Genomic DNA, 22177 nt, shown 5'->3' with positions numbered 1-22177 from the left:
GTGGTTAAACGCCATCATCATCTACCCAATCACCCAAGTTGGAGGTCTCAAAAGTTTATCCAAGGTTCTGTCCTCCTTCCTGCCCCATTGCCAATCAGCCATCATCTCTGGGAGAATTCATCTCCCCTGAACCTTTTCACTCTTCCTGCTTCCCCTGCTGCAGGATCGCCCCATCATCCTCTGTCTCACTGCAATGGCCTCCAGCCATGGCCCTTCTCATCTACTCTGCACTCTCAGTCAGTGACCTTTTAGCAGAGAGGCTTCCATTCTCCAAGAAATGATCCTGGATTTTCCCTTTTACCCACGTCCTCTATACTTCAAGACAATTATTTTGAGGCTGGCCCGGTGGCGCTGCGGTTAAGTGCGCACGTTCTGCTTCAGCAGCCCGGGGTTCGCTGGTTCGGATCCCGGGTGCAGACATGGCACTACTTGGCAAGCCATGCTGTGGTAGGCATCCCACATATAAAGGAGAAGAAGATGGGCACGGATGTTAGGTCAGGGCCAGTATTCCTCAGCAAAAAGAGGAGGATTGGCAGATGTTAGCTCAGGGCTAATCTTCCTTAAAAAAAAAAAAGAAAGAAAAGAAAAGAAAATTATTTTATTCCTATGGAAGAACTTGCACCATTCTGTTCTGTACTATAGTTACAGCTCAAAGAGACAGGCCATTCAACCTATCTGCTGTATCCACACTCCTTGCCAGAGAGTCAAGTCCCACAGTCCCTGCTAATTGGACAGTGGGTCATGTACCTGGGACCCCTACCTCTGGTTAAGACTAGTGACCAGGGCAAATAAGTGTCTCAAGCTAGACCACTAAGATTTTCTAACCTGGAAATTCTACTCTGTGATCTAGACTTCAGTACGTGACCTGCAGGGACTGGCAGTGCCATTTTGGGGCCTTGAATGCTACTGAGCAGGTAGACAGCTACTGTGTAGAGAGAAACAGAATAAATACAGCTCACATGCAGAAAGGGTCAGAGAAAATACACCCTGTGGTGGCTAGGCTGGTCAGGGTGGTTGAGAGAAGCTGTAATTCCTTTTCTGCTTGGTTAGTTCTAAGTTCCTCATGAGATCTGCCTCCATTTCCTGTCCTGGGTTTTAGAAGAACCACCAGTTTCATATATAAATCCCCACTTTTATTTAAATTACCTCAAGTAGGATTCCATTTCTTAGAATCAAATTAATCCTGTGACATTTATGTACAAGTCCTTCTGCATTAGGCTATAATTTTCTTGAATAAAGAAACCATAAAAAAAAAGAAAAGAAAGAAACCATAGCTTTTGTACTTTTGTATTTCTCACATAAGATAGCATAGTAACTGACAGTTGATCAACACCTGTCTCATAAACTGAATTTAACTACAAAAGAAGTATGTGACTTTGGACGTGAATAATTAGTAGCAATTACATTGGCAGAAGCTGTTCAGTACTTTTAAGGGTAGAGTGTAGGGGGAGGGAAGACATTCAGAAGGAAGCCACCTTGGCTGAATTTGGTTTTTAGGCATAGTTTCTGTGGACACTAACCACACACCCTCATACCCACAGCAAGTACTACCTTCACACTCCTGGTCAAAACCTGGCAAAGATGAGAGCACAAACCCAGGCAGCCACAGCACAGCATGTTCTGATTGGGAAACAGTGACCTCAGTTCCTAAAGATCGGTAACTGATAGCTAGAACAAAAGGGCAAGGCGACCACCAACATGCTCGACAGCTGCAGCCTGCACCCCTTAGAGACAGACGTCATCTGAGAACTTCATCATGAAAACCTGCCACATTTTACTTCTGATGATAAATTTTCTTTTTCACAAAGATTTTAAAAGGCATATTTCCACAAAAGACAGTTTTAATGTCTTTATAGTAAGAAGGTAGAGAAAAGGTTAGCAGTTTTCCATCAAAGTACGAGAATCTTCAATTTTTTTTTATTTTGTAAAGTGCATGATTAATATATAGTTATTATCTTTAAACATTCTTTCTTTAGATTCAGCAAATATCCTTGCTGCTTCAAAGGCCCGACTTCTTTTTCGATTATTGTTGTACTTTACCCACAAGAAAAGCATTCTTGATGAAGTAATGGGTCAGCTGTAAAAAAGGAACCTGCCAGGCCCTTCGAGAAATAAGAGAAACTCACACCATGAAGATTTCCTGACTACACCCTTACAGCTTGAAAGCTAAGGAGGCAGTCCAATCAAGTATACACAATGGGCTAAGACAGATGGGCAGATAAAAGACAAGGCTGGATTTCCTGCTTTGATGTGAAAGTCTTCCCTTTTCACCACCAAGCTGAGTGTGGTGGGCACAATCAACAGGGGCCAGGTGGCATAGCCATTATCAGGCCTTTTGAGTTGATGGTGAGAAACTGGCAAGCCTCTGAGAAGGACTGTTTAGGGCTCAACGGGTTGACGTCACTTTTGGATAATGAGTTAGGCTTAAAAATGATGACATTGCAATCACATCGCTTGAGAGTAAAAAAGAAAGTGCAACTGTTCCTGGGCAGCTCTGAGATCATATAAATCACACTGATCTTCATATCACTGAAAAAGGGGCACAGGATGATGTTTCTTAAATCGCTTTAGGTATGACACACAGATTTGACTTGGCTTACTTTGCTAGGCATAAGAGGCTAAGTACAGGGTAAACCTGATAAAAGCAGCACACTGTGGCCATCGTTCAATGCTGGCACTCATAACCACAGCACATTCCCAGGAGGGTCCACCCTGTACAAGTTAGATGACCAATAAGAAAGTCACCAAACTAAATTAAAAGTGTCAGAACAATCTCTTTTCTAGCTTGTATGCCTTTATTTTTACTTCCTGTGAAGCATACATCAGACACCATCCATAATAAAGGGCTAAAGATACAGCTAAAACTTAATATTGCTCTTCTTTAAAAATGAATACCAATGGTAAGAAGGCATAGAATTTGATCGAACAGCTGGGTGCAGCAGTTTCTTCAGATCAAAAAGAAGTAGCTATCCATGATGCCTGTCACTACATAATCTATATTTAGTTAGACTAGTCTCTGGAAGCTTCCATAAAAACATGGTCCCCTTTTCCTGCTTACAGTAGGGTAATTTAGTTTTTAACACCATAAGTGAAACCTCTGAAGATCAATATCAAAAAGCGCACAACTCAAATATACCTTCTTATTCATATTTTAAATCACGGGAGACTGGCGTTCCCTGAATATGCCTATAATTTTGCATACTTTAACACTAGTGTCTAAAAGGAGTCGTCTGATTGTTTGATACAACAAATTCTTTGCAGGTCACAAGTACAAATGGGATTCATGACATAACAGGAAATAGGTAGAGGCTGAGAATGTGCTTATATTTTATGTCAAAAGAAAAAGAAAAAGGGGGGCTGGCCCCGTGGCTGAGTGGTTAAGTTCATGTGCTCCACTGCAGGCGGCCCAGTGTTTCGTTGGCTTGAATCCTGGGCGCGGACATGGCACTGCTCATCAAACCATGCTGAGGCAGCGTCCCACATGCCACAACTAGAAGGACCCACAACGAAGAATATACAACTGTACCGGGGGGCTTTGGGGAGAAAAAATTAAAAAAAAGAAAAAAAAAGAAAAAGGTGATTGCCTGGCAACTGAAGGAATCTACAGGTGAACAGTTGAGGTGGTAGATAAGGGCAATTTCTTAGGAACTAGGACCAAAATATGCCAAGTACTCATGCTTTGATAAAGAAAAGAAATAACAATTAAAATACACACAAGAGTTTACCTAAAGACCAACTAAACCGAGTTCTGTCTGGGATCTGTGGCTTTTCTTGCCAGAGATCACCTACCCCAGCGCAAAATTGCTGTCCTCCTTCCAGTCCACGATGCGGCAGATGAACAGCGTGTTGGCATAATCCTTAGGCCGAGTCACAAAGTCCTGGGGACAGTCCTTGAGAGGCACATAAATTCTAGGCACTCGGTGGTCCGAGGGAGAAAACAATGCGTATTTCCTAAATAGTTCACTGTTCTTATCAGCCAAGAGTTTGAGGAAGCCAGTTGCTGCTCGGGAATGTTTTTTCTCCAAGATGTAAACCACCTGAAAACACCACAGATACAGCGACTGCTGTTTATACAAAGGGCTGCACAACAGTTGAGACAAGTCAGCAAGATATTATTTGGTCAACTAATTGATCCAGCAGTTTTTCTAGGTACAAATAAAGTGCCTCTCAGTGATGCTCTGTGACTAAGTAATCTATATTTAAATTGCAACAACTTAAGTATCCATTGAGCACATATTTCCAAGGAAAAACTATGCAATACATAGATGAATTAGATAAAAGTGCTTTTATAAGCAGGACCTACATCTTCAGGAGCTACTAAGACTCCCTCAGGGAAGTATGGCTCCACATATTTGTTCTGCATTACACTTTTCTCACATGAACTATAGCAGAACAACACAGAGGTTGCTTTTTTAAAAATTCTATTAAACATAAATAAATAACTTCTACATTATGCCTTCCAAAGCTGAAAACTTCTAAGCTTCTTTCTTTCCGAGATTAAACTCAATCTCTCATTTTACACCACTACAAGCACATGCTATTTCCACCCGGAGAGAAGCATTCTTGAAGAAAGTGAATCTCCTTCACCCACCCTAGGAAGTTATTCTTCCTGAACTGTTTCCTTCTCCCGCTGTAGACAGTCTGTAGTTTCACCCCTTCACTGGGATCACTTATCCACGTTCTACTTAGACCCCTGGGCAAAGGTTCAGACTGCTGTTGAGCTGGCAGCTCCTCCTGTTCATGTCTCTTGGCTCCACGTGGGGTTTCAGCCTATCAGCGCACCTCACCTCTCCCCCAGGCACTCTTGGCTTTTACCCCACAAGAAAGTGCCTTTGGGCACCTGTCTTCTCATTCAATCTCAGTCCCATCATTATATGCTCTACCTTCTTCCTAACTCTTCCCTCCTCTTTGGCAAACACCGTTCTGTTTTGAACAAGCTTGCTGTGCCCACTTTCCAGAATCCTCTAAGTCCCTCCTTGCACGTACTTGTCTTTCACAAAGACTCTGTTCTAGCCACTTTGGGCAGAGGCTGCTCCTTCTCCCACACACAGCCCCTGAATGAGGTGGAGTCCATGTGTTCCTGTGTTGCATGATCACATCCAAACCATTTAGTGTTCTGCCTCATGCATATATCTGCACCCTTTTATGGTTCAGGCTGTCCCCTTCTTGTTACTCATCCACGGACCTCCTGGTTACTCTGCAATACCTGGCTTACAGTCTGCCTCTCCCACCTTCATCCAGGTAAATGACTCAGCCAGCATCTTCTCCTTACAGTTCCTGTAACTCATCAGTGCTGGTGGCTTTCACTGCCATTCGATTTCAGCAACTCATCCTCATGGCCACACCTCAGCATCACATGGAACTGGTCCAATCCTGATCAACTCAGCCTGACCCATCATCCAGCTCTCTTCCTCCCCTGTGCCCCTTCATGGGCTTTTTCACCACATCAAGACTACTAGTGCCTTGACTCTTGCTTGTTTCCTCTATGTGTTAGCTACTTAGCCTTGAATCCTTTCCTACCTCCAAGAGACAGCAAGTTCTCTTACCTATGTCATCATACCTAAGTCACTCCAAGTCCTCTTACCTATGTTGTCAAATGACCCACCCCTCTTGTCCTTCCACTGCACCAACCCTAAAAATCTTCAATTCTGGAGCAATTAGCCACTGCTATTCTCTAACATTAAACACAAGCTATTAAGCCCATTAGAAAAAAAGAAAATTACAATTATACAAGATGGATACCATTACACACTAACATTATACGACTGTTGCTAGGACCTCAAAATCTCTATATTTTTTTTTTTTCCTGTTTCCATTCAGCACAGTCTAGTCTTTAAGCCCCACTCTCTTTTTTTTTGGATAGTTTCTTAATGAATTCAATCTAAAATCACAAGGCAATCCCAGCGGCACCTGTGAGTCCCCTTCAGGGAGTCCAGTTATTTGATTATTGAATCTTTTTTATTGTCCCACAACTTCCTGAGGCTCTGTTCATTTTTTTCAGTCTATTTTCTCTCTGTTCAGATTGGGTAAATTCTATTGATCTGTCCTCAAATTAAGTAATTCTATGCTGAGTCACCTCTATTCCACTATCGAGCCCATCCAGCAAGTTATTTTATTTCTGCTATTATATTTTTCAGTTCTATAATTTCCATTTGATTCTTTTTTCATAATTTCTATTTCTTTGTTTAGATTTTCTATTTTCTCATTTGTTTCAAGAGAATTTTTAATTGCTTGTTGAAGCATATTTATGACAGATGTTTTATTTTTATTTTTTATTTGGTGAGGAAGATTGTCCCTGAGTTAACATCTGTTGCCAACCTTCCTCTTTTTGCTTGAGGAAGACAGTCCCTGAGCTAAGATCTGTGTCAATCTTCCTCTTTTTGCTTGAGGAAGATTGGCCCTGCGCTAACATCTATGCCAATCTTCCTCTATTTTGTATGTGGGATGTCACCACAGCATGGCTTGACGAGCCGTGTGTAGGTCGGCCTGGGATCTGAACCTGCAAACCCTGGCCGCCAAAGCAGAGCATGCAAACTTAACCACTATGCCAGCAGGCCGGCCCCTGATGGCTGTTTTAAAATCATTGTTAGATAACTGGAACATCTTTGGGTTGGGATCAGTTAGTTGTCTTTCCTCACTCAAGTGGTGATTTTCTATTGTATCCTGGACCTTTTGGCTATGATGTTAGGAGATTCAAGGTCTTATTTAAATCTTTTCTTTTAGAAGGTAGTCACCCTTTCTAGGTTTGGAATGCAGGTCCTGGACTAATTTTGTGGGCTGTAGTTCCAATGACAATTTAATTTTCAGAGGCTTTGCAGCACTATTTTGATATGTTTGGTTGCCATGGTGCCACTGGGGTTCCCATTGGTCTCTGTTGGTACTGCCTGAGAAGACAGAAGGAACTTCCTCAGGCCTGGCCACCTGGTCTCTCTAGTATGGATTAGAAGCAAATTCTAATCCATGTCCATGCAGGGACAAAGAAACTTCCCGTTTGTGGATTTTTGTTGTGGTAGGACCCCCTTTACTGGTGCTAGCCAGCTGCCCAGTGTCTCTGGATGGAAGAGGGGTGTCTCAAGCCCATGAAGATAAAGAGGTTTCCTGGACCTCAAACATGTTATGGTAGGATCTCCCTTGCTAGTGCCATCTGGCTCCCAGGTCTCTCTGGGTGGGGGAGGGGAGTCTCAGGCTCATAGGAACAAAGAAGCTTCTGGGGCTGAGCCACTTCTTCGGTGGGATCCTCATTGTCAAAGCTACCCAGATGCTAGTGTCTCTTGGTAGGGGAGAGAAGTCTCAGGTATGGTAGGGAAGGAGAGCCCTTCTCCTGGCCACTTTTCGTCAGCAGGGCTCCCAGTCAATCCCTCTTGCAGGTGCTGCTGGGATTCCCTGGTGTTGTCAGAGGGACTTCTGTTAGATATAAGTGAGGGACAAGTCTGCCTGGGCCACTTTCTATTACTATGTTGGGATCCAGAAACACTGGGCCTGGGTCCCTTTTTGTTGGTAGGGGGTTGTAAAGAGCCCTGCTGCTATGTTGTTCCTCTAGTCTTAGAACCCCTACCTAGTTTGCCTTCCTCTTTTCACCTTCCAGAACTCTCTTTTGGTTATATCTTGTTAGTTTCCAGGGTTTCTAGTTGTACTTAGTTGGGAAGAGCAAGGAGAAACAAGTCTACGCCATCTTGTCTGAACCAGAATTCCTTGCTTCTTGTTTAATATTTGACAGCATAAGAAGTGTATAAAGTAGCTTGACATGACTTGTGATTCATACATTAGTTGTCCTAGAAATGACTTTACCACAGCCTAAGTTTCACATATAAGTACTGATTTGCCTTGTGATTTTAGATTGAATTCATTAAGAAACTATCCAAAAAAAAACCCCAGCAAGAGAGAGGGCACCACTGGAGAGCAGTAGCAAATTGCAGAACGCAAGTTCCATCTACAGAGGGTTGCCTCTACTCAGCCCTAACTAAAGTCATTTAAGAACGTGGCCCAGTGTTGCTGGATGTTTTGTTTTAAGAGAAGCCAGAAGTCTGATTTTCTTAGGTGAACACTATGTGTTTTTTTAAATATAAGCTATAAAGTCAAAATTTTTAAATACTGCACAGGTCAAACAAAATTACAAATTTGTGAGCCAAATCCAGCCCACAGGCTTTCCATTCATTATAATCTTCCACACCTAGCACACTGCCTTATATATGGTTAGTATTCAAAACGCTTATTAAAATAAAGATCTAGATAACTGGATGGGCAATGGGGGGTAACACATATGTAATACATTTAGAAATTCTTCAGGTCAATATGCAGGAGATTCTCTCCTAACCAGCTTGCTAGACTGAGTAGCAACACTGCAGTCCCAGGTTAAATTCGCTGACAGAGGCCTCTGGCAGAGGAAGCCTCATGCTGTTACACCACTTCACTCTTTGCCCCTGTACCACTTCTTCCACCATGGGCTATTTGTATAGCTAGGGTCAGCTGTGTTTGATCCCATGTCTGAAGATGCCATGAGCATATTAATTAAAAAATAAAATTGAATTATGCAAAACAACAAAAACAGGAAGCAAAAGCAATTGTTTTTGTTTCTATGATAACTAAATTAAATACTCTAGAAAAAATTAAAAAGACTTTTTTAAAAACTTACTTTTGAATTAGCTATGGGCATGACAGCAATAAAAAAACACTGGAGAAAAAAACTTTAAAAATCTAGGAGTCTACATTCATGTTGCTTCACCAGTACCTAAATTCTCACTCTACTTTAAATAACCCAAACTGGAAATCACAGGCGTCACATTATGAATGTGGTTTAAGCAGAAACAGATAATGTAAAACTTCAATAAACATGCCCACACTCATAGAAAAGGCCTTGGCTCTTCATCGAATGAATATATACATACATGTTAAAAGTTATAAAAAAGATTCACTTTTTATGATTCCCTGCTTCCACTGATTTTTCTGATTAACTAACCAACTATGGGCCTAACTGAATCCCATGAGACACTTTTGACAGGTAGCTCAGGTGACTGCCATTTGGATAAATGGAGAAAATCTGCAGGCAATGACCTTTGCTGATCTTTGCAGTGACTTCTCTGGTAAAGTTCTTGTATCCTGTGCCATGGAGGTGTTCTCATCTTTTGTAACTGGTGCACCAGCATCCTCTTTTCCTAAATTAAAAAGAGAGAAAAAGAGAAGAGGAGGAATCAGTTAGATGCGTATCTATTACGCTTACAGACTCATGGGATTTTTCAATTCAGAGCTGCAAGGATTCTTGGATACTGTTTACCCCAAACTACTCATTTTACAGAAAAGGAAACCCAGGCCCCCAGTGGTTAGGTGACTTGGCTAAGGTTAAACACATCACCAACTTGTATTAATGTTCACACTCAGTAGGCCATATTTTATCTATTTAATGTTATTCATACACTAAGCACCATACAAGTAGAGAGCACCAAGCTATTGAATTAAACTAAATAGCCCACATGTCAAAATGCCAAAAAAAATTAATGTTAAATACTGCCCCAGCCCACAACGAAGAATAGCTAGGATAATTTATTATGCACATCTGCCAAAATAAAACAAAATAAAAATCAATATTAACTTTTCAAAGTACTTTGGTAATAGCCATAACAAACAAAATGGTGGAAAATAGATTATATTTATTAAATAAATAAATAAGCCAACTCTGATTTTCCTGGCTTTTCTTAGTGACATTATATAAAGAGTAAAGGACTTAAAGTCTTTTAATGTTTAATTTCCTTTCTTCAAAAACTTACAAAATTCACCCAACGAACTGAAACCACATCTCCCCAGTAAAGAGGGAGTGAGGCTCTGTACCAGAAGTATTAAAACCACTCATGAACAAAAGCAGCAAATTACACACTTCCGAACATTTACTATTTTGCATTTTCATGTGTTACACTAGATCTCCCCCAGAAAATATACTTATCCAACTATACTGGAGTTTCTGGATTCTAGGGGTCACAGCGAATTCATGTGGGACCCATTCCAGATAACGAAGAGAGACCTGTACTTATCAAGTACATTACCTGTACGTTACCAAGGCCAAAATAAATAAATAAATCCTTTTCAGGACTGGCTGCCTCTTAGCAAAGGCTCAGCATAAAGCCAACTTTTACCATTCTGGGAGTTCTCTGGAAACACTGACATGATCTGACCTATTGGGGCTTAAGAATGATCAACTGTTTGCTTTTCCATCTATGCTGAAATATACCTACCATAGTGCCCACTGAAAGCAGAATTCTCACTGTTTTCCAGAAAGAGAAAACAAACAGAAACTTTTCCGTTATTGATCACCCTGTTCATCAGTGAAAGAGCGACATCATCCACATTCATCTTTTATTTTAGACCACAGTTCATGATTATTCCAAAATCATCAGATGCTTCCAGAACAACATCTTTGATACTCTTATGGAGAAAAAACCCACACAAGTTGTTGATCTGTTCCATAACAGATCTTGCCAATGTGTCCTACAGAACAAGGTAATCCAGGAAAGATTAGGAGGCTGGGACTACCATGAGCAAGTACACTCTATCTAGACATCTGATATCTGAGTTTTCAGTCTCAGGAGCTGACAATCAAGACAGGGTAGTGAGGGTTTTTCCAAGGCAGCCCAAATCCTGCGCATGCAGCTTTCTGTGACAGTCACTGATAGCTCCATCTTAAAATCATTGTTGCTTTAGATTCCATCCCAATAACAAGTCAGTCTTCTGTTCCAAAGGCTATGCCAGCTGGTATCCAAAGAAAGAGGGCAAGCCAAGAAGTGAGCCCAATCATGATTTTCAGATATCACACCTGAGGACGACCTTTTCAGGTTCTGTGTTGTTTATAAGGATATCCTGGCAGAAACAAGGCCTTGTTCAGACAAAGACGCATTCTAATAAATTAAACTGAAGTTTATATGATGCAGGTGAGCATCATAGATATGTTCAATGTCTGAAGAGACACAATGCCAGGTTAGAAGGGTGAATCACCTTAATAGGTTTCCAACAACTACGTCTTGCCACACTGAATAGCAAAGTTGTCAGTTTAATGAGAGAATTTACTGCATTGTCTAATCACAAGATCATTTGTTTATTCATTTATTCCATGCATATTTATTGAGAAATGGGCATTGAAAATTCAGTGGTGAATAAAAGAAATATAATCCCAGCCCTTATGGAATATATACTTTAATGTGAGAGTGATAGTCAATAAATAACCACTCAATAAATATAAAGTTATAAATTGTGATGAATACGAAGAAGGAAAGAACAGTCCCAAGGAAGAAGAGGAGAGAACACGAGTTAAATCAAGAAGTCAAGGAAAGACCCTGTGTGGAAGTGACATTTAAGCTGAGACATGAGGATGGTGTGTATAGGAGTGAAGAAGGGGACAAGAGACCCTGGGTGGGGAATGGCACTTGGGACAGAGGTAGGAAGTTCTTGGCACAATCAAGGAACAGAAAGAAGACCATGTAGCTGGAGCAAAGTGAGTAAGAATGGGCGTGGCAAGAGATGAGAATGAGAGGTAGACAAGAGTCAAGTCAGGTGGGGTCTTTTAGGATTTAAGAATCCTGAATTTAAACTTAAATACAATGGGAAGCTGGTTAAGGATTTTGTGCAAAAAAAATGATACTGCCTGAGGTGGAGATTAGAGCAGTCTAAGAGGCAATATAGCCAGCCTTTGATGGTCTAGGGGTTAAGATCCAGCACTCTCCCTGCTGTGGCCCAGGTTCGTGTCCTGGTCAGAGAACCACAATACCCATCTGTCGGATGTCATACCGTGGCGGCTGCATGTTACTATGATGCTGACAGCTATGCCACCGGTATTTCAAATACCAGCAGGGTCATCCATCGTGGACAGGCTTCCAGAGCTTCCAGACTAAGAGAGACTAGGAAGAAGGACCTGGCCACCCACTTTCAAAAAAACTGGCCATGAAAACCCTATAAAGAGTATCAGAGCATTGTGTGATATAGTGATGGAAGATGAGAAGATGGCACAAAAAGACCAGGGAGGGTTCTGCTCTGCTATACGTGTCAATAGGAGTCAATTTGAGGGCACTAAACAACAAGAGGGCATGTAGGGAGACCAACTAAGAGCTAGTGCAGTAGCCCAGGCATGAGAGGATAGTGCTACAATGCAGGCACTGGAGATGGAATTAAAAGGATCAATTTAAGACATACTTTGGAGTTGAACTAATAGACTTTGGTGGTAATTAGATATGAGAATTTAAGGATTATTAGATATGAGAAGTAAAGGGTTATTTTCAGCTTTCCAACATCTGCAGCTAGGTTAATGGAGGCATCGTTCCTGGCACAGGAGAGACTAGAGGAGGAAATCAAGAGTTCTATTTCAAAGGCAGTTCTATTTGCGAGGCAACCTGTGAAAAACCTTCAAGTGATGATGTTGAGTAAGCAGTTAAACATGAAGGTCTGAAACTCAAAAAAAGAGATCGGGGGGAGGGGGGCGGGGGGGGACAGGGAGGTGGCATACTGGTTAAAGTCTTGTGCTCCACTTTGGCAACCCAGGGTTCGGATCGCAGGTGTGGACCTACACACCGCTCATCAAGTCATGCTGTGGCAGCATCCCACATATAAAACAGAGGAAGACTGGCACAGATATTAGCTCAGGGCAAATCTTCCCCACCAAAAGAAAAAAGAGATATGGGTTGTGGCTTTAAATACAATTTATGTGCTGAGAACTCCCATATTATACTTTCCAGCCCAAGCTGCAGAGAAGAGATTCAAACCCCAATCTGTTCCACTACTAAGTTCATGAAGCTCTTCCACTGCTCCATGCTCAAGTAAGAAGTAATGTGCTACCACTGCTAAGGAAATAAGAAAAGTTCACTGAGGAAGTGACTTGGGGTTTGAGGGATGTACAGATACTTTGAAGAGAGAAGGAAGTTGAAGGGCATTCCAGGTAAAGGCCAGCACTCACACAAAGGCCCAGAGCTGTGAAATGTCCTGACATGGTAAAGAATTAGCGAGAGATTTATTGTAGCTACCAACAGGTTGAGGACACAAGTGCTGGGCTGGAAGGGACTGGGATGGGGAGAAGAATAAGGCTGGTGGAGACGTGGGATAGGTCCTACGGCACAGGCTCTAGTTACTGCCCAATTATCTATTCTCTTCTTTCCTGGTAATAAGAATTCCAATTTTTAGCTGGGTTTACTAGTTAAAAGTCTACATTCCTCAGCTTTCTTGCAATTAAGCATGGCCTACATGTCTAAGCTTATCCAATAAGATGCAGGTTAAAGTGTTGTAAGTGACTTCCAGGAAGTGTCCTTAAAGGAGAGAGGCTCAGCCTTTCCTCTCTCGCTTCTTGCTGGCTGGAATGTGGATGTGATAGCTGGAACTCAAGCACTCATCTTGGTCCTGGAGGCCACAGGACAAGGGTGCTTTCTACTGTGCAGAGCAGCACAACAGAATGAGCTGAAGAGTGGAACTATCCTACAAGCCCTGGCCTACCTACCTCTGGTCTTCTTTTATATAAGATAGAGATAAACTTGTTTCTTGTTTAAGTCATTGATATTTTAGGATTTAATGCCATTCCCAGCAGAAGATACTTTCTAACATATAGATGATGAAACTGACAAGCTTGGACACTATCCTATAAAGCACTATAAAGGCAAGGGACACACACATTTTAGGGCTACGAATCTGGCAGCACTCTGGAGTGGAGAGACAAGACCAGCAGAGAACTCAGAAAGCTGGGGTTGGAGTCCAGGCGAGACACATTCAGAATGTGAATTAAGAGAGTGGCAGTGAGAGTGAACAGAGGCAAGATTTGAGAGGTTATCTCTGAGAAGGATGCCGCTCAGTGTGTCTCCCATCACCAAGAATGACTTAGTATATGAAAAATGGCCTTAAATTAAATGAGTTTTTTACTGAATATCAAGAAGAACGCCTTGAGAGAGCAGTAAAACTCCGTGATGAAGTTACTAGAAGAGGGCAGAGGCGCCGGCAGTCCTGAGCAAGTCCTCAGTTTTGTCGTATCAGAGGCAGAGCTAGGCAGAGCTGGCCCACGCATTCTGTGGTCCCTTCCAGTTCAAAAAATTCTAGAAACTAATGACCACCAAAATCTTCATCTAAAAGAGAGAAGTTTCTTAAAAAGATACACTTCTAATAAAAGTAACTGCTCACATATTCCCAAAGAAACACTCTAGGAAGAAAAGTCCAGTGAAATACTAATCTGATTCTACAAATTATCTGAAACTTCTATTTTAAGTGTTTAAAAGTAAAATGCCATGGTTTGCTAGGGGTGGCACTGCCACTCACATATTATCAAGTGCAAACCCAACACCTTATTTTGGTAATAAAAATTATTCTGATTTGGCCTTCTCATACATAAACTGGCAAGTCTGGTGATTCTCTTTTTTTTTGGTGAGGAAGATTGGCCCTGAACCAACAACAGTTGCCAATCTCCCTCTTTTTGCTTGAGGAAGATTGTCCCTGAGCTAACATCTGTGCCAATCTTCCTCTATTTTGTATGTGGGACACCACCACAGCATGGCCCCATGAGCAGTGCATAGGTCTGCACCCAGGATCTAAACCTGTGAACCTAGGGCCGCCAAAGCAGAGCACACAAACTGAACAAACCAACCACCCGGCTGGCCCCAGTGTGATGATTCCTAACACTTTATAAACACATCAAAAGGTTTTCAGATGATTAGACTGTGATGCTAAGTGGGGGCAATGTGAAGAATAAAGCAAGGAATTAGGCCAAAGAGGTGTTTTGATCTATCCAATTAGAAGAATGACAAATCCAAGCTTTTTCCATCTCTGAATAAACAGCCACAGAAATTTATAATTTCCAACAAGATCTCAATAAAAACTGCAATATATATTTGTAAATGAAAATATTTCCCTTCAGATCTCTCAAAATTAATCAACCAGGAAAATGTATTTTATAGGCCCGTTTCCTAATGAAATGCAGAAATGACAACACAAGTCCTCACAGGGGCAGGGTACATTCATGTTATAATCATTTGCTGTGTTGCAAGTTTGCCAGGCATAGTGAGGGCTGATGACCATTTTAGGACGCCATACCCAGCTCTTGCCAGAGCCAAGGCTCAAGGGCACCAATGAGTTCCCTTCTTCACAAAATCCCTAGACCAAGTAACTCTCTCACTCTGAAATAATGCCAATGAAATTGTATGGTGCCAGAGAGTTTGGGTTTTTTTGTTTGTTTGTTTTGGTTTTTTGCTGCAGGCAACTTTAATAAGCCTCAGGCTGAATCTGGCTTCTTGGACATCAAGGTCAAAGAGGAAGAGCATCACATCTGGCTGGCTCATGCACCACTGGCTACTTTCCAGCCAAGTAGAAAGTATCACATTTGATCCACACCACAACTTTGTAGTAAGGGTAGAATGAATATTGTTATTCCAGTTTCACCAAGGAAATGAGAGCAATGAAGAGGCAGAGCCAGTGGATGACAGCATGCAGGGATCCTAGTGCTGACTGTGGTGACCTGTGCCCCACACAAGCAAGAATCAGAGCATCGTGGGCAAAGCCATGAAGACCTACATGAAGATATTGCTTAAGTGGCCATGGGACCCCCTGAAATGCCAGAGTCAACCCAGTGAAGGTCCTGAGTATGTATGGAGTTTCAGGCACTGCAAATGACCCTGTCTCTGTCCTCAGAGAACTCATATGCTAGAAATGAGACAAAGATGCAAACAAATATTAAAAGTACACAGTGTTGTGACCGCTGGAGCAGTGTGCCCAAAGGCAGTGAGGAGTGAGACAGGCAGCTTCACAGTGAGCCCCTGAGCTGAAAATGGGAAGGCTGAGTAGGAGCTGACAAGATGGATGGGCATGGGGAGCAATCCAGAAAGGGAGAAAAGCACGTGCAAAGGCATACAATCAAGAGTAAACTGAGAAAGATGAAGGCTCTGTGTCTGACAACTAGCAGGGATCAGCCACCAAAAGCCTCGTATGACATGATGAAGAGCATATTTTAGGGATGGAAATTCACTGAAAAATTTGAGCATAACATGATCAGAATTAGATATGATAAGAAGTAAATGGTGAGTGTACTGTTCCTTTGAAGATAATCTTTTTCTCTAGCTGCTTTTAAGATTTTCTCTTTGCCTTTGGTTTTCTGTAGTTTTATCTTGATGTATCTCAATTTGGATTTTTTTTTTTAAATTCTACTTGCAACCATTGGTCTTCTTAAATCTGTGGTTTGGTATCTCAACTGTTATGAAAAATCTCAGCCATTATCTCCAAATTTCACCTTTGTTCATCTTCTCTCTCATCTCCTTCTAGGACTCTAATTAAACTTATTTAGACTTTCCCACTGTATTCTCTATGTCTTTTATCCTCTCCCTCTGGGTTTTCTATTTGTCTGGCCATGCTATACTCTAGATAATTTTTTCTTACCATCTTCCAGTTTGTTAATTTTCTCTTCAGCTTTATCCAATCTTCTGTTAAATCCATCCACTGAAGGTTTTTTCTTTATTTAATCAAGTACATACTTTCCCTCATCCACTAAGTTTTTAATTTCATTATAGTTATGTTTATTTCAGGAAGCTTTATTTGGTTTCTTTTCCAATTTGCTATGTCACATTTCATAGTTTCCTATTCTTTGCGGATATCTTCAAGTTTAACTTTTATTTCTTTAAAGCAGTTTTTTATAAATGGCAATTAGTCCAATATCTGACGAAATTTATGAGGGCCGTTTCTGTTGTTTGTAGTTGCTGATGGTTCTTGCCCTTGAAGGAGTTTCCTTGGGTGTCTTATTATATTTAGGTGCTGGTCAGTGAATAATTTGAGGCCTAGGTTGAAGAAACTTTCCTTTTGAAAGAATTTCCACTTGATTTTGGCAGATACCTGGAGGCAGTACAAGCCCTTAAACCAATTCAAGGCTTGGGATTCCTTGGTTGGCCCAGTTGGCTTAAAGCTGGGCTGCAATTCCACACGAGAGTTGGTATGTTTCAGATCTACCCTCACTCTGATGGTGTACAGCCCACTGGGGTCCCAGCTTCTCATGAGGAGTCTGAGCTTTATTCTGTCCCTCCCCTCGAAACTGCTGGTCAGGGGCTGGCCTGGTGGCGCAGTGGTTAAGTGCACACATTCTGCTTTGGCAGCCCAGGGTTCACCGGTTCAGATCCCAGGTGCATACATGGCACCGCTTGGCACGCCATGCTGTGGCAGGCATCCCACATATAAAATAGAGGAAGATGGGCATGGATGTTAGCTCAGGGCCAGTCTTCCTCAGCAAAAAGAGGAAGATTGGCAGTAGTTAGCTCAGGGCTAATCTTCCTAAAAAAAAAGAAAAAAAAAAAACCCACTGGTTAAATCTGCAGTGTAGCCTGGTTCTCATTCCAATTTTAACCTGCTAAAGCCTGTCAGCTCTTGGATGCTCTAAGAAGAAGGGTGGTTTTTTTAATCCAAATATTTTAGTTGTTTCAGTGGGAGGGCATGTGCCCATCATGACTATTAACAGAAAGTCCCTAGGATTTATATTTTTGAAATATTTTTCAGGTGACAGTATAGAGCATAGTTAGGGAGCAGTGATGGGGTGAGAAGAGAGGCGGCAGTGGCAATCTGTGCAGGAAACACACCAGGGGGACAGTAAGAAAGCTACCATGATAGTGCCCAACGTTACATTAAGGTAGAAGCACACAGGATGGAGAGAAGAAGCAGGTATTCTCACATTTATTTTTCTCAGCAACCCCATGAAGGAAGTACTACTATTCTGATTTTTAGAGAATGGCAATCAGCAGTTCAAAGAGGTAACGTAACTTATCCCAGGGTTCATTCAAAAAGACGAATAGTAGAGGGGACGTCAGAACCCAGTATGACTCCAAATCCAAACTCTTTCCACAACAGTATGATGAGATCTGGAAGAAAGACAGGTGCAGGTGGAGGGGTTCCAATGAAGATGGGAGGGTTGCCAAAAATTTTATAATTCAGTTAGAGACAGCCACTGAACGATTTAAAATTTCAGAAGATGCCAAGTGATAAACAGCTCCCTATATAATTTCACTGCTTCCACCCATAGCGATGATAGAGTAATTGAAAGCATGAGCTTTGGAGACACAAATCCTAAATTCAAACCCAGGTCCTGTGACCTGAAACTATGTGGCTTTGAACAAATTAGTCCTTCTCTCTGAATTTGCTCCTTTGTAAACCAAGAGTAGCTTACCTCGTGAGTTATGTTTACATGTAGAGCCCTGGCACAGAGTACATTAATAAAAATTGTTAAATACTATTAATGTTGTTATTATTATTACTAGCTCTTACAGTGAGTTTTGAGTGAATCCAATCCTGTCACCCTGGGTACAACCGACTGGACAGGACTAGTGTACAGGACAATGGCAACATTATAAAATGGGTCACACTTCCTCATTTATAAAATGTGACCCATCTTACAAAGTTAATGGGAAGATTAAATGAAATCAATGTGTGTAAAAGTGGTATAGTGGCTAGAACACAGTAGGCACTCAATAATTGCTATATAATATATATTTAAACTGCATATACTTTGTATGCTTGGTATACTCTGTGCAAAGTAAAGGGGACAAGAGATGGTGCTACATAGGTAAGCAGAGGCCAGACCAATATTAAGAGGTTGGATTTATCCCAAAGGCAAGGGAGAGCTAGAGAAGAAAGTAGGCAGGACACTAATACGATTTATGCTTTAAGGAGCTCACATTGGTTGCTATATGGAGAAGAGATTTAGGAGAAGTAAGACTGGAGGCAGAAAGGCCCAATGTTACATTAAGGCAGAAGCACTTAAGAAGTTAGCAGGTTAGGGGCCAGCCCTGTGGTGTAGTGGTTAAGTCTGGGGCACTCCACTTCAGCAGCCTGGGTTCGTGGGTTCAGATTCCAGGTGCAGACCTACACCACTCATCAGCCACACTGTAGTGGTGACCCACATATAAAGTGGAGGAAGATCAGCACAGGTGTTAGCTCAGAGCTAATCTTCCTCAAGCAAAGAAAAAAGAAGTAGTTAGCAGGTTACTCAAATAAATCAGACTAGGGACCCGCCTGGTGGTGCAGAGATTAAGTGCACACGTTCCACTTTGGCAGCCGGGGTTCCCCGGTTCACATCCCAGGTGCGGACATGACACCGCTTGGCAGGCCATGCTGTGGCAGGAATCCCACATATAAAGTGGAGGAAGATGGGCACAGATGTTAGCTCAGGGCCAGTCTTCCTCGGCAAAAGGAGGAGGATTGGCGGCAGATGTTAGCTCACAACTAATCTTCCTCAAAAAATTAATTAATTAATTAATTAAATAAACCAGACTAATGGCAGAGGGGATGGAAGTTTCTGGATAGATAAGTATTTAGAAGGCAAAACTGAGAAGATTATTTAGACGCTACTGAGGAACTGGAGGTGGGGGAGGTTACAGAAGTAGACTAAGGAACAGAAAAAACTGCCTCATTTCCTTGTAACAGAAGTTCACAAAGTATAGTTCCCTGACCAGCAGCATCACCTGGGAACTCTGAGAAATGCAAGTTCTCAGGCCCCACCCCAGACCGACTGACTCAGAAGCTCTGGGGGTGAGGCCCAGCAATCTGTTGGAACAAGCCCTCCAGAGGATTCTGATTCTGATTCACACTGAAGAATGAGAGCCACTGCTATAGACAAATGAGCAATGAGCTACCATAGGAAGAGCATCTTCAGGCAATCAGGAGGGGATGTAAGTTCAGTTGGGACTTAGTGAGTCTGAGGTGTAGGATATTAGATCTGTTGGATATTAGATCTGATGCTTAAGAGAGAAGTCTGGGCTGGAGAGAGAAATGAGGGTATCACCTGTGTACAGGAGGCAAATGAATGAGTGGACTGGCTCCTTCAGAGAGGGCTCCGAATTAAAAGGGAAGCAAGCTTAGGTCAGAGCAGTAAGGAACACCACTATTTAAGAAAGCACAGGTAGGAAACTTTGCAAGGAAACTGAGGCGTGGTGAGAGAGGCAGGAGAAAAATCAAGCTAATGCGGAGTCAGAGAAGCCAAAAAAAGCAAGTGTTTCAATAAAGAAAGCATGGTCAGCTGCGTGGCCTTAGTGACAAGGTCACAGGCAACCCTAGTGAGACTAATTTCAAAGAAGGAAACAGTGACGTCAGAATGCCGTGCATGGGGACTTGAGTGGGAGGTGAACTGCGGAGATGAGGGTGTGTACTAGGCTCCGGAAGTCTGGCTGTGAAGGAGCGGAATAACACAGGGTGGCAGCTGTAGGGGGAGAGAAAAATCACAATATGATTTTTATTATTTTATTTTATTTAAGATAAGGGAGGTTTGGACATGGTTAATTGCTGATGGGAAGGAACCATTAAAGAAGGTGCGGTTGAAGAGGGCACAATTAGAAAAGGGAGGGGCCCCTGGACAGGAAGGGATGGGATCCAGAACCCAGAGGAAAGGATTAACCTCAGGCAGAAGGACAGAGAGATGCCAACTTCACTGTATCAGAAGAAATGGAGAAGGGGATGAGTCTAGAAGCAAGTCATTTCTAAGTGTGGCAGCCAAAGGCTGAAGGGGTTCACAGGGACACCTTTTGTTTCTCCGAAAGTCAGAAGCCAAATTCATGTGCTGAAAAGTGCTAGGATACTCACCCCATTCAGAGCTGGGTTCCAAAATTCCAGGGGAGGATCACATGTGAACAGCACCCCAAAACAGCAGGCCTGAACATGCCAGGCACTGTGCTCTATGCGTTCAAAATAATAACAGTAACTAGTTATGGAGCACCTGTTGCACACGCCTGGCACCGTTAGGTGATTTACATACACTACCGCAGTGAATATTCTCCAGTAATCGAATGAGGCAGGTATAGTCATGCCAATTTTAGAGATAAGGGAAATGAGGCTCACCAAGATCAATAACACGCTTGCCCATGGTTACCAGCCAGGAAGTGGCACGGAGAGGATTCAAACCCAAGTCTCACGAATGCCGACACCTCATCCCTTCCCATGATGCCACAGAACCTTCAGGATCCGAACAGAACTGACGGAAGTGAGGATGAAAAAGAAAAGGTGATTTTTGAGAGATGTGCCTGAGTGATAAGATACTGGGAGAAGTCAATCAACTCTGTTTTGGGCACATTTCAAGTTTGGGGTGACAACAGGATAGAAGTATGACAATGTCATCTACCCAAGCTGGAGATATGGTTCTACATGTCTGGGTAGAGGTTGGGAACATCAATTAGATGATAACATTGAGAGAAGACAGATAAGTAGAGACCAGGGAAAGAAGGACTTAACATACCACGAGTAATAGGATGAATAAATCAATGAAAAGGAAGCTAATACTCAAGCATTAAGAAGAAAAAAAATCCCTCCACTACCCCATTTTCCTGCACTGTTCTAATTTACAACCTGGTGAGGGATTAAGAAAGGAGGTACTCGTGACAGGATTTGGTCACCCTCCTCATCAAGCGGACCATGCAAATGCATTCAGGTTCCTGAGCTGGAGCTGAGACCTGGATAGCGTGGCTTTCAGGCCCAAACCTGAGTCCCTCACAGGGTTGTCTTCTCAGATGGGGCTTTGTGCTGATTTCCATTCCCAGCTGTTAACTATATTAATTACATCATCAACACTCTTCTGCTTTTCTCTGAGCACTCTCCGCTCCAAATCTTTCTTTGGCCCAGGAGAAACCACTTTTTAATTTCTCTCTATTAAAGCTTTAATTGGCTTTCAGCCTCATGGCTCCCAAAAGACCCAGAATGTAGGCACACACACTTATGTGTTCTCATCTATGGCTGGCTTTAACTTACTAATTCTGCATCTTTCCCAACAGATGAATGATTCCTCCAAGTTTAAATTGACTTCCATCTGAGTTTTTCTTAAAGGGGCCAAGCTTCACATCTTACTGTGATGTGATCATTTCAACACCAGAAACACAGTGTTTACTAAAATCAGACTGGTGTTTCTTTACCTGCCATCTATGTAGTAGCTATCCATCAAAACTTCAAGAAATGAAAAAAGTGCTAAGATATTTTAGAGGGTTAAGTAAAGATTAACCTCAAAGCATGTGAGGCTAGACTTGATGAGTTTTGCCATATTTGGAGTCTGCAATCCCACATATGTCAAACACATATCTCTCATGTTCCAAGCCTCTGAAAGCACATGCAATATTTCATCCTTTGGAACATTTCCAACAGATATAATAAGACCCAGCCCACTGCTTGGGCAAAAGGGAAAGAATTAAAATGCTGCTTCTCCAAGAGCCAGTCCCCTTTACCA

At 42.1% G+C, this 22177-nt stretch overlaps 1 protein-coding gene across 33 annotated transcripts in view; it reads right to left on the bottom strand.

The window, feature by feature from the left end:
• Positions 1-22177, bottom strand: part of DIS3L2 (DIS3 like 3'-5' exoribonuclease 2) — a 344867-nt gene that overhangs the window by 191235 nt on the left and 131455 nt on the right. For 31 of the 33 annotated variants that reach the window (XR_011439882.1, XM_023642560.2, XM_023642568.2 and 28 more), the window contains 2 exons: positions 9052-9152; positions 3790-4037 (listed from right to left, as the gene is read on the bottom strand). Coding sequence is in view for 32 of the 33 variants with exons in the window: in XM_023642560.2 (XP_023498328.1) it covers positions 3790-4037; positions 9052-9152 (349 nt within the window). In the remaining variant the exon portion in view is untranslated. The remainder of the gene's footprint in view (positions 1-3789; positions 4038-9051; positions 9153-22177) is intronic. The other 2 variants (XM_070270694.1, XM_070270695.1) reach the window with 1 other exon arrangement.

Source organism: Equus caballus, chromosome 6 (assembly GCF_041296265.1).
Source record: "Equus caballus isolate H_3958 breed thoroughbred chromosome 6, TB-T2T, whole genome shotgun sequence".
NCBI lineage: Eukaryota > Metazoa > Chordata > Mammalia > Perissodactyla > Equidae > Equus > Equus caballus.
Note: the sequence above shows the minus strand (reverse complement) of the source record. Positions and strands in the feature narration are given on the sequence as shown.